Here is a 13,410-nt window from a genome sequence, read left to right as displayed (position 1 = left end):
TACTAATAAAAAAATAAATTAATAATAACGAAAATAGAACAAAATTCTTATCATTAACACATAATATACTAACCAAAAAAAATAACCCAACGATATATAAGTTTATTCCCCGACAAATTGTACTAATAAAAAATATATAATTCTTTTTCCATCAATTTATATACAACCCATAATAATTTTTAAAAAAATTCTTTTTTCCAACAAATGACTAGTACAAAATAACCCAACAACAAAACGCTCTAAATTTTTTCCCCAACAAATTGTAGTCGGAAAATTATTCAATACAATATATGAATAAAAATTCTTTTCCCCAACAAACATTTCTTTCATAAAAGATAACTCGGTAATAAATATTATATATTTGTTTCCCCAACAAATAAATCCAATAATAACGTTATCATCAGGCTCCTCACGTGGTGAAATTTCACAACTTTTATATTCACTAATAACTAACGAAAGAGGCGAGCACAAAACTTTATGCAAATAAGAAGCTCCAGTAATTCTATAATAAACATCCTAAACAAATAGTAAGAAATTATAATGAAAGTAATAATAATTCTACGCACAAAAAAATAATGCAACCAATGATTTTGAAGCAACTGAATTTCCTCGAAACAAAGTGGAAAGAGATGAGGCGTTAATTATTTCTTGCGAAGTTACTAATGGAGCCAAAAATAATCCAATCATTAACAAAAAAAACAGCCGCTTGTGTTATTTTTCATGTATTATGAGTTATAAAATATAATGAATATAAAAATATAATAAATGTTAAGTATTATTATCAAAAGGTAAATGGTATAAAAAGGTTATAAGTTGTTATAATGAAAAAAGTTGATATTCTTTATTATATCATTTTTTTTAATTTCATAAAAAGTTATATTATTTTGATAATTTATTATTTTTAAAAAAGATTGCTAAACTCTTATCTAGTCTTGTCTTCACTAATTTTTTGTATTAAAAAAAGGCTACCAAAACTTTATGAATTTTATTACAAATAAAATTCATCATAGTGATAGTCAATCAAAATATTATATACTTTTTGATAATTATTAGAAAAAACATTACAAAACGTTTTCTAAAAAATAGCCAGTCACAATTATATACTAACAGGAACAACCAATTGGCATCATTGGCTTTGATATTAAGTATAAACAAGAAAAAAATAATAGCCAATCAATACAAGTAATTTATAATACTGGCCAATCAGTTTAAGATATAAGTGTAATACAAAATAATCTTTATCCAATAAATTATTAATAGCCAGGCCAGCATAAAATTAATTCTAGCGAATAGCCAAACAACAAAAAAAAAATTTCTTTATGCAACAAAAATTATTAGTCAATCAGCGTAATAATTTTTAAATTGACCAAAAATACATAATTTATAGTGTTATTAACAATTGCAGTAAAAGTAAAACCTTGTTTTAAAAATTGAACCGCATAAGAAGTATTATCCAATGAGCAGGCTTCTAAAACTTCCAAATAAGTTCGCTGCAGTGAATATAAGCAAAACATAACAAAAGTTATTAGAAAAAAAGAAAGGCAAAACCAAAACTTCTGAACGTTCATCTGTATTTAAAGAGTGCACGATGGCCACAATGGCATCTGCATGAAAAATAAATAAGATAAGATATTTAATTATAAAAAAGGAAGAAAATGATTGGTTTATAAATACAAGATTGCGAAACTTTTATATTATTAGTTATTATTGTGAAGAAACCACTATTTCCAGTAGAAATAGTAAAAGTAATATATAAACTTACTTTCTTATTTACTTTTTAATACTGTTATATAAATTACTGTTTATATTAGTATATAGACTTTTATCTATTTAATATGTTTATGTTTCTTATATATAATTATTATAAATTTTTTTATATAATAATTAATAACTATTATTGTCATTATTATTAAATATTATTATTTATTAATACGTAAACTGGTTCACTATTTATTATTATTATTGTTACTTATTTCCTATATAAATTACTATTTTAAAAAAGTTATTTATAATATGTGTTAACTTTATTATTATTTATTATAATTATATTTTATCAGTTTTATTATTAGTAGTAGTATTTGTAATTAATATATTTATATTTCTTATTTCTTATTATTATTTTATAAGTATTATAGTATTACGCATTATAATTTCTTTATTATTATTACTTTATTAATTTATTAGTGGTAAGAGTATTTTTATATACTACTATTTTTTGGTTTATTATTCAATATTATTATTATATATTATTATTTATAATTTATTATTATTAAGTTACTCATTATCTTATATTATTATTATAAAGTATTTTTTATTTTATTACTATATATTTTACAATTATTATTAATATTGAGTCTTTATTACCTAACATTATCTTTATGAAATATTTTTATTTATTATTAATTATAATTGAGTATTTATTATTATATTATTAATAATTATTAGGACTATTGAGTATTTTATATTTATATTATTATTTATGAGTATTTGTTATTTATTATTATTATAAAATATTTCTCTACATAATTATTGAGTATTTCTTATTTATAGCATTATTAAATATTTTTATTTAAATAATATTAATACAAAATATTATTATTAGTTACTTGTTATTATCATTACTATTATTAATAACTATTCATTATTATTATTATTCGGTGTTACCAAAGTACTTCTGTTCCAAACAGCACTTTATAAAACTTTTATAGTTCGGCAGCGGAACAACAAAATCTTCGACGCAGCAGTACGTGAGCAGCACTTTCCCAACATTCGTCCGGCAAGGCAACTTTATCGCTTTATTTTTCAAGCACTCTGCGTGGACGAACAGGCCGCACGAGCATACACGGCACTTCCAGTAATAATTATTAATAATACCAAATTCATTAATTTTTAAAACATTCGAAAGTAGTAAACCGCGTGGTATTAATTAAAAAGCTAACTGGCCCAAAATTTCATAAAAAATTCACCAAAATTGATGAGCGTTTTGCACGAAAATCAAAGAAAAATGTTGATAATGATTATTGTTATATAAAGAATCATTACTTTTTAAACCAATTAATTAATCAGTAAACCACATGGCAAAATGTGCCAGCTTTCGAGCGTTATAAATGATGGGCTAGTTGAGCCAGCTCACGAGACAACGTGAGGAAAGTGGTGCATAAGTTCAACACTGGCCAACAAAAAAACTCACTAAAAAATTTGTGTTCTGCCCAAAAACCATAGAATTGGTATAAAATAAAATTATTTGGTATGTATATTTAAAATAAATTGTAGTTTTTTAATAATTATAACTTTCTCGTATTATTATCAGTAATAATATTTATCAATTTACCCTTATTTTGTAAAAATATTCATAATATTTATTTATTTAATATATATAAAAGATTTACTTTATTTTTTATTAAAACAAAATTTCCGCAAACGGCGCAAAGGCTATCCCCAACAAACTTTTCAACTTCCTGTTTGTAAAAAAAAAAACAAACTTCTTATTATAAAAGATACCATATTCTTTCTAGTATTACTTTTATATAGATAATCTAAGATAGGCAAAACTTCTAAAAAAAACTTTTTTGTAGATTTTTATTGTATTTACTTTAGTTTTTTTATATTATTATTTCATATTTAAAAAAAAACTTTTCTTTAAAAATATAGTAAAATATATTCTTTTCAAGTATTATTATATAAAAAACTAATGATTTAAAAAAAAATTATATGTATTTCATATAAAAATATTTATAGAAGTTTTAATAACTTTTATTTTAATTATACTAAAAAAAAAAGTATTTTATAAACTTTTCTTATATATTAAAGTTTTTATAATTGTTATGTTTTTTATATGCAAAACAAAAACTTTTTTTTATGAATATAATTATTATTATTCTTCATTAAATATATGATAATCTTATTGCAAACTTTTATTATATTTATAACAGTTTCTATATTATTATAATTAATATAATAAAATGCTTTCCTTTCTATTAATTTTATATTTATAAACTTTTTAAATTGTTATTATTTTTGTTCAAAATAAAAACTTTTTTTATGAAAAATATATATTTTTATTATTTTTCATAAGATAAAAAGTAATTTTTCTAATATAAAACATTTAAAAAAAATTGTCATTTTTACTTTTTTATATGTACAAAACAAATATTACTTATAATACTTATAATAATATTTTTTCCATTTATAATTATTATTACTTACATGTGAAAAGTTAAAAATATACCAAACTCATATAAATAATAAACTTTTTATTAAAAAAAATTTTATTATTATAAAGATTTACTTTTCATTATTTCTTTTTATATCTATATAAAGTTATTGATATTTTTTTGGTACTTATTATGTTTAAATATAAAAACTTAATTTAAAAAGAGGATTCAAAATTTATAATAAAAAATTTTATTTTAGATGAAATAATAATAAATTTTACTTCACTTACTAATTGTCTTATTGTTATCAAATAAAATTTGCCAAGACACCAAACTAAAGTAAAAAAGTATTTCATAATGCATAATTTATAGTTTTCAGTTTACCTTTCGTAATAGTTATATTCACTTTTTAATAAAACTAAAACTTTTGTTGATATTATATTAAAAGTTTAATATTTTGTTAAAAAAAGTTTTTAATATTTAAATTATTAAGTAAAAATTACTTTTTACAAGTTTTAACTATAAATAAACTTAACTAAAAGTAATTAGAAAACTTTTATTTATTTTTCGTTATTTATAACACTTTTATAATAATATTGAAAAAATACAAACTTTATAGTTAAAAATTATTATTATATAGGAAAATTTTAAAAATCTAAACTTCGTAGTAAAAAAAACTTTTAGCACTCTTAAAAAAAATACTTTTAACTTTTATGCTACTTCATCATTTACATTCCTTTCCATAGGGAAATTTATATATACAGACTTAATGATAAAAAAAACTTTATAAATATTATACTTCTCTATAAAAAATATAAAAATACAAACTTTATAGTAAAAAAAACTCAACGCAATCTTAAATTTATAATAACTAATATTATTAATAAAAAAAATACTTCGAACTTTTATTCTACTTCATCATTCACTTAACTTTTCAATTAAAAATTTAAAATACAAACTTTATAGTAAAAAAAACTTTAACAAACTTAAATTTATAAAAAAAATTATATTATTTTATAATATTTTACTTCTTTATAAAAAATATGAAAATATAAACTTCATGGAAAAAAATTATATTATTTTATATTTATAAATTTAATTTACTTGCAAAAATTTTTATTATTTTCATTTAAGAACGAAATCTTTTTAATTAAATTTAAATATAAAATTTCTTTTGTTCTACTTTTTGCTATAAAAGTTATGTATCTTTTTAATTACTGTGAAATTATGATTGGATTTTTGGTAAGATTTTCCTTTTAGTAAAGGAAGACAAACCATGTGGCGACGGGAATCGTTCTATAAATAAAAATAATAAATTTAACGAAATTAATTACTTCATAAAAATTTTGATAAGTTTATATAAAATTCTAAATTTAAATAATAAAAATAATATAATAATAAAAGTTTAACATATAAAAGAATAATAAAGCTAAATTAATAATAACAAATAAAAAAATCTAATAAGTAGCTTTAAAAAATTTTCAAGTAAAAGTCAATCTTTAATTAAATTAATAATAAATTAATGAAATTGAATTTAAACTAAAAATTAAAAAATTAAATTTAATTGGTTAAAATAATATTAAAAATATATTTAACTATTTTACTAATAAAAAAAATCTAAACTATAATTTTCATAAGAAAAAGAAAACCATTTTTTTTAATTCAGTAAAAAAAAAGTAAAAAAAAGATAACAACTGAATTAAATTATAAAAAAATCTATATTTATTTAAATTTATATAGCAAAAAATACTTTACAATTAAAAATTGGGCACAAAGAAATCCGTCGGCCAGTTTTTTAAAAACCAAATCTTTCATGCTCACCAAGAAAACTATACAAATAAAATTATTTAAAGGATATTATTAATTTAAATAAAATTAAAAAGTTCAGCTTAATCAAAAATTTAGAAAAAAATTGATTTAAAAAAATATTTTTTTAAATAAAAAATGAGAATTTAATTTAATTTAACTTAATTTAACTCTTGTAAAAAATTTTGAATTCCAACAAAAATTTAAGTTAACTTAACAAGGAAAAGTTGCCATCTCTTTAAAGCTCTTAAAAAATTCAAAATTAAATAAACTTAATAAGTTTAACTCAAGTGGAAAAGTTTGAGAAAAAAAATTAAAAATTATTATACAAAACTCTCTACTCTTTTAAATCTATGTGTATTGGGGATTAAATGAATTAAAAAAATTAAATTAATTTTAAAATAGAACTTTTTCTTCCTTTAAAAATGAGTGGAAAAAATAAATAAAAAGAAAAATAAATTATTAATTAAAAGGAATTTCTATTTCTTTAAAGTTGTCGTTTTAAAAAAATTATTTAAAAAAAATTAAATTAATTTAAAGGAGAACTTTCTATTCCTTTAAAACTGTTAGAAAATGAATTTGGAGGTTTGTCACTAGACCAAAGATTAAAAACTAAATCAGTTCTCTTCTCAGTTTCCGATCTCAACTTTCTCAAATCTTTAATAAGATTATATTCAATAAAAGAATTAAAAAATTAGTTTAAGTTTCAAAAAGGATATCCTAAAAATCATTAATTTTAAGAAAAAAAAATGCAAAGTTGATAAAAATTTATATAACCCAAAAGAAAATATTGAAAAAAAATTATAAAAGTTTTAGGTTACTTTTTCCTTCAAACTCGCAATATAAATTATTAAAATAATGAAATCACTATGAAAAAAGTTATTTAAATAATTTTTCTTTTTAACTTTGCGAAAACGAAACCGAAAATTTAACTAAACTTTCTAAATTAATTCAAACCTATTAAAAATAATATATAGTAATAGAAGTTTATTAAAAAATTTATTAGTTATCAAAATAATAATTATTTAAATACTGTCAGTTATAAAATTAATAAATTTTTACTACAACAAAATATTAATTATTTTTTTCAAAAAAAATAATAACAAACAACCAAGACTTTCAATGATATCATCAACTTTTATACTCACAAACACTTCAGCATCGGGAAGCTTATCGAGAAAGTCCAACCAGTTTATAAACACGAGTAACTTACGTTCGTAGCGTACATCAACTAAAAGTTGTGATAGTTAACATATCAGATTTGAAAATTTTAAATAATTAATTTCCTCTTACTTGAGTTTTCTGAATACTCCATTTGCTTACGAGGACTTATAATCCCAAATGGGCGGCTATTATACAGCGTACTAAATTTTTAAAAAATAATAAGCGTCCACAACAACTATAGTGATATCACTGCAAACCTATTCATAAATAACTTAATAAAAGAAAACTTTGGCAATAGGAGGTAAACGACGTCATAATTAATAAATAAATGAAAGTACACTAATCTACTCGGATAATAACAGATTTGTAAAAAATGGAATACAAACACCCAAGAAAAGCAAAATGCTCTCTCTCAAACTTCCCTTTCTGCTTGAGAAATTCAGTAAAAACTCTGTGCCAATGCTGGCTTCGGCCTCAAAATTATTTTTTACTAAATAGAGTAAAAAATGTTAAATCATCAATATTATAATATAGCTTTTTCTAATTACGTTATTAAGGCAAAAAAAAAATTATAGTTTCAAAATACTACTTTTTTTTTTCTTATGGATGATGTAAAATGAAATAGTAGCAATCGCTCGCTCCCTTTCTTAAAAGTTTTTTAAAAATCTGGTTGAGACCTTGGGCTAACCTTTTAAGGAAATTTACGATAATAAACTGTACAGGAAAGTTGTGCATACCAATTTTTGCATTCTGTTAGTTGTTATCCACCAATAACTATGAAAAAAGACGTCAGTTAAAAAAAAAACAAAAGAAAATGTTTATCGTGCTATACTTTTAATATTTGTTTTCATTGGTTTTAAATGATTTCTTATCAGGGTTGAAACGTAATAGGATGGGTAATAAGTTGATGTTAGTGTAAAAGAGTACATTTAATAAGTTTATAATTACTTGTGTTTGGTATTAACTCTGTGTGCGATTTGTTGATAAGAGAGAAGCTAAAAGTAAAAAATAATATATTTCTGGAAAAACTGTCTAGAAAATCAGTTTAAAAGTTTTTTGCATAGCTGTTGTTATGGAAAAAAGTGTATCTATATAGTTAACATATAAAGCAGTCAATCTATTAATGTGGAGGTAGAACCGTGGAAAAGTCATGACTTTTCTCTGGTAGTTGAGAGCAGAACTATTAGCTGGAATAAATCACTCAAAAAAGTTTAATGCTGTAACTTATTATGACGGCTTAAATATTTTTTTAAGTACAGTAGTCGGCTATGACACCAAAAAAAAAAAACAACTATATCTTGGACATTTCCTGCTAATAACCTTTTTTATTACATAAAATAGTTGCCTAGCGCTACCGTTCAAAATTTCAATGCTTAAAAGGAAATATCGGAATGGTTCACTTGTTTACCATCAAAGTTAGGTAAAAATCTAGTGTTTTTTCAGTCCTTATCTAAATTTCCTGGTAAACTTTGTTAAGAAACCATTGATAAAAGTGAAGATTATTCTGTAACATAAAAGTTAAAGTTAATAAAATAATCGACACTCTTAAGAAGAGCTAATGAAATTTAATTTAGATAATCATTTTAAACTTTCAAGTATTTATGACCAAAGAGGTAAAATATTTCTTGGGATACAAAAATAAATTTTTATTTTTATTTTTTGTTTCCCCTATAAAAAGGACGAAAGAGGAAGATAAGAATAATAGCATTTGATTCAATTAACCAAACTCTATCTTTAAAGAAAATCAGTAGTAACTTCCATATAAGATATAGGAAAGCCTGAAAGAAAAAAAAATTTTAACTGGAAGGCAACTCATTTACAATTAGCAAACCCACCTAAACCAATATTAATGTTATACTAACTTTCACATGATTAACCACATACTAATATGGAAATTTTTATTTTGTTTTTATTAACCAATAAAAAAGTAAAATTCTAAAAATTTTATATTAATATGGAAGTAAATTTTTCCCCTTTTTGGGAACTTTACATAGTAAAATTCTTTGTAGATTGACCAGTTACAGCTAATGCTATTAGTTTCCTCCAAAAAGAAAATGGTAGTGGATCCCAACTCTTCACACTCTTTGTCACTACTGGTCTAACATTGTTCAGATTTGTACGTATGTAAGACTTATTTTTCCAACAACAATACTTTTTAGGGCTCCTCTCTTCTGTGGGAAGCCCATAGTCGAGAAGGCCGGGCTGGCAGGGGTGCCCCTCCCGTGGTGGTTATTAGCAGTTCTCCACTACGCTAGATCGAATAGCGGGAGATCAGGTTCGGAATCTTCCGCTATTTCAGTCCTTTATGACGGTCATCATAGCTCTCAGAAGAGGGGATTCGGGTTAAGCGGCTTAAGGTTAAGGAGACCGGCAGCAGTATGCCAGTGTTAAAAAATACCACAACAACACTTTTTTTCCTCTTTTAAATTTATTCTGGGCGCTTGCTTAGTTTGCTAATTTTGACTTTTTTGATCTAAAAATAAGCGTATTTAAACAGTTTCAACTAACTCTGAGAACCGACAAATTGGCTTTAATATTGACAAATGAAAAACACAGTTTGAAACCGCAACACAAATTAATAATCGCGTTCACCCACATGGGAGGTGTTTAATTAGAAATTGAAAATCTAAGTGAAAAAAAAAAAGAAAACAAAATATTGATGCAAAAAAGTTGGATATTATAAATTTTTCTAAGGTAATTATCAACTATTTTTCCTCGGTTAATTTTTAACATTTTAATATTTGTGTTATAGTTAAAGTTTTGTAGCGATTAGATTGCAATTAAAAGAACCATTTTATAACATGAATAATTATAAACAAAATTAAAAAATTATAAGTAGGTTTCGTATTAGAACCAAAATATAATTATTAATAAAAAAAATCACTTTAAGCCCTTGGTAATGATGTTTTCATTGCTCTTTTTTGCCTAAGAACTAACAAGTTTACCAAAAAAATTTAGAAAACCAAATAAAAAGCTTTTCTTTTTATTATGATCATAATTACTATTAGATTAAAAACATCAATTTTGTTTACTATCTCAGAGTAAGTAGGCCAACTCGAAAAAGTTGTAGTAGGCGAAACAGCACCAAGTCGCTTCTTTTTAAAGAACTACCAGTGGTGCCGGTATCTCTCGCCTGTTAGTATACATAACTTATTTGCCCTTGCATTCAGTGGTTTTATACAACGCGCAGTGACGAATAACTATTTTTATGCACTATAAAACAGTATTCAACTGATGTTCTAATGTTTACAAACTACATAAAGAAGAGAAAACTTTTTACAGTTTGATGATTAAGCAGATGCCCGTTAAAATCGAGGGCAGACCGCTTAGTTTAACAATTTATTTATTTGAAGTTCTTAGTTAAAGTTTTTCTACTATACCTTATATTTTAAATATGATGGTTTCAAATGGGGCACTTCATCACCTTTCAGGATGTTACAAGCTATTTATGTTAGGTAATGGTTCTGCTCTTGAAAATTCTACATTTTTTTTAAACTTTAATTTGAATAAAGGGGGTTCCATATATTATAAAATAATATAATTTTATTAGCTGTGAAGGTTAAAAAATTCTTTATTTACCAAGAGAATAGTAAAATAACTTCTCCCTAATATTAATATATCAAATTATATGATATATTATTAGAAAAGAATATAAATTACTTTTATTTTTGGAACAAATAAATTTTATCTCAAAAACAAAAAAAATTTAATAAAGATGGAAGGCAATAGGAAGGCAATAGAGTTAAGAATAACCTCACCTCTTGTTTATCATTAAGTACAATAATAATTAACGAATTCAAAACTTATCTCCCCCTTAAATTGTAGTGATGCTTTATTTTTCTTTCATATCTTTACAAATGTGTTTACTTATATAAATATTTTAACTTCTTTTGATTGACTGCCCAAAATGACTCATTTTAATTTACATCGTTCTCTATTGCGTTCCGTTACAAATACTGTAATAGGCAAGGGAACCCCTTTTCTGCCACTTGTGAAAATTTTTTTTTCCGTGAGCGAGTCTGCTATTTTAGTTTGCCAAATTAATTATGGAAGCTCTAAGTTTTAATATTTTAGTTTGGTGCTATTATTTCAATCTGAGAATATAAAAAATGTGGAATTATTGTCCTAACGATGGTCGAAGATTTAAAGAGCAAGATCGCTGGTGTCCTCAGTGTTACTGTTCACGGGGAGGAGAAATAAAAGTAAATTTTCACATAAAAAGATACCGCCACTGATTTCGTAATAGCGTTCTTTAGTAAATACCTAAAGGAAAGTATTAAGTTTTAACTTGTAAAACTCAATTGTATGTTTTCTTTAGAACGAGTTTGACTGTGTGCAACCGTGGAGGAAAGTACTTTATCTCAATCAAGGATATCCCGATAATTATACTGATCCTTCTTTCTTTTTAAAAAGACTTGAAATGAATCGTATATATTTTTACCAAATTAAATTTTTGTGAGAAGTGTAATAGTACATTTGCTGTTATCTGTTTTAATGAGTAATTTATTACCATTATATAAGAGAAATAGTTATACTTTTTAATCTTTTGAAATTTCTTCAGTTCTTTTTATTACAGAAAGAGATCAATATTAATGGTAATTTTTTTAAATTTATTAAGCGAGCAAAACTCAGCATAGATTTTGGGATCTTTTTGTTTTAACGGGCGTCGTTACTCAGCGTATAAGCACGTGGGTTATTTTCTTCTGCTTCTTTACTACCTACGAAAATAATAGTTTGGACGAGTCAGTAAACTTTAAATTACTGCTTTTTGGAGGTATTTATAATAAATTTAGTCTTTCATGTAGTCAATGTTATACGAAAAGGCTTCATCTCTGGTATTTGCTATACCATCTTTCGAAGAAGTTTAATGCTTCTCGGTAATTTTATAAATCTTAATTTGTTTTTGCTACGAGTGCTTTACATAAATATTGGAAAATAAAAGATTTCCAGGGCTTTAAAAAAATAATTGTTATTGTGGTTTCGCTACTTGGTTTAAGCCCGGTGATAAAAAGTTTGGGAGATACCATTTCCACCGATTCCATCTTCGCAATGAGCGGAGGCATGTTTTTAATGGATCTATTATTCTACCCATACAGTTATCAAGCTAAGAAAATGCAAGTTTTTTTTTCGCCAATTTACTAATAAAGTTACTTATTTTTTTAAAATAATACAAATGGTAGGATGACGAGTTTGAATGAAAGCATGTTTGCAGCATTGTGTTTGGCATCCCGCTTTACATCGTTTTACCAATCCTTCACGTTTTTGCTATACGCTCTTCAAATCTTTGTCTTCTTGCCCATTCTCCTGTGGACAGTGCGGGTGCTCTAAAGAAAAATTTTCTTCCTTTTTTTTTATATATAATTTTTTTTTTATAGAAAATTTCTGCCGCGCATCACTTATTCATCTCCTTCGCTCAATTTCTTTTTGCTTATTATTGGCTCTTCGTTATATCCAAAATGTTTTCGCTAATATTTTTAATGTCGATTTTCGTGATAACATTTGTGTCACCGCTTTGGCTAATGTGGTTTGAAAACTATAAAAGGTTGTACTGAAATAAACTAACTTAAAGAAATAATTATAGTGAAGCCTTAACTTTTTCAGGGAGTTTAGGGGACCTTGGGACGTGCCAAGTGTAAGAGTGAAAGATGAAGATTGACGAATGTTGTTGTAATAGTTGGAATTTAAATTTTACCCTCATTAACAAAATAAGTACACTTGGTTTCACGGAAGAAGAATTTAATTTTTGCATTAACCCAAAAATTTTAATTTGTTAAAGGCAGACTTGATGTTTTCTTATAAAACACTTGTTTCATATAAATTGATTAAATATGAATTTAACTATAAAACTTAATAAAATCTTGAAACATTTACTCCCAACTATCTTTAAATGGATTTATAAATATTTTGGCAATAGCGAGGAGTGAATTAGTACTACTTAAGGGTTAGTATTAAGAGAACAACGTTAAACACGCTACAGAAATAGTTAATGTATGTGTAATGTATTATAAATATGGAACAGTTTGTCTAATTTGTATTTAGCTGGCCACAATAAATAATGTGTTATAGCCAGCGAAGCGCCTAGAGAAACAAAAAACAGAAAATTTGTGACTAATAATTTTAATCTCTGAATTTAAAGTAGAGATTGAGAAATGAAGTTTTATAAAACATTTTTTCCATCGTTTATTTCGCGCTCTCCGTTATCTACTGGGAACATTTTCATTTTAAAAAGTTAATATGTAAAGCCTTAAAACTAATAAATAATGTATATAACATCATGGTTATATAA

The 13,410-nt window shown here is 24.0% G+C and overlaps 1 protein-coding gene and 2 long non-coding RNA genes across 3 annotated transcripts; 2 read left to right on the top strand and 1 right to left on the bottom strand.

The window, feature by feature from the left end:
- Positions 1-600: 600 nt before the first annotated feature.
- Positions 601-7,463, bottom strand: LOC135121296 (uncharacterized; the record flags this gene model as incomplete). Its single annotated transcript, XM_064045614.1, has 11 exons — positions 7,382-7,463; positions 7,254-7,324; positions 7,072-7,191; positions 6,507-6,617; positions 5,910-5,983; positions 5,373-5,450; positions 3,390-3,458; positions 2,665-2,848; positions 1,549-1,604; positions 1,418-1,490; positions 601-659 (listed from the first exon to the last, which is right to left on the bottom strand). Coding segments are annotated over exons 1-11 (903 nt in total), but the record flags the coding sequence as incomplete, so codon positions are not given.
- Positions 7,464-11,208: 3,745 nt separating this feature from the next.
- Positions 11,209-11,881, top strand: LOC135121276 (uncharacterized). The gene is made up of 3 exons (XR_010278916.1): positions 11,209-11,326; positions 11,443-11,551; positions 11,743-11,881. It is a non-coding gene; the product is annotated as an uncharacterized LOC135121276 (long non-coding RNA).
- Positions 11,882-12,310: 429 nt separating this feature from the next.
- LOC135121271 (uncharacterized) lies at positions 12,311-12,865 on the top strand. Its single transcript, XR_010278912.1, has 3 exons — positions 12,311-12,443; positions 12,500-12,666; positions 12,726-12,865. It is a non-coding gene; the product is annotated as an uncharacterized LOC135121271 (long non-coding RNA).
- The last annotated feature ends 545 nt before the right edge of the window (positions 12,866-13,410 follow it).

Source organism: Zophobas morio, unplaced genomic scaffold (genome assembly GCF_036711695.1).
Source record: "Zophobas morio isolate AGI-343-1 ecotype UQ-CSIRO unplaced genomic scaffold, CSIRO_AGI_Zmor_V1 ptg000546l, whole genome shotgun sequence".
Classification (NCBI taxonomy): Eukaryota; Metazoa; Arthropoda; class Insecta; order Coleoptera; family Tenebrionidae; genus Zophobas; species Zophobas morio.
The sequence above is the reverse complement of the archived record's forward strand: the minus strand, read 5'-3'. Positions and strand labels throughout refer to the sequence as shown.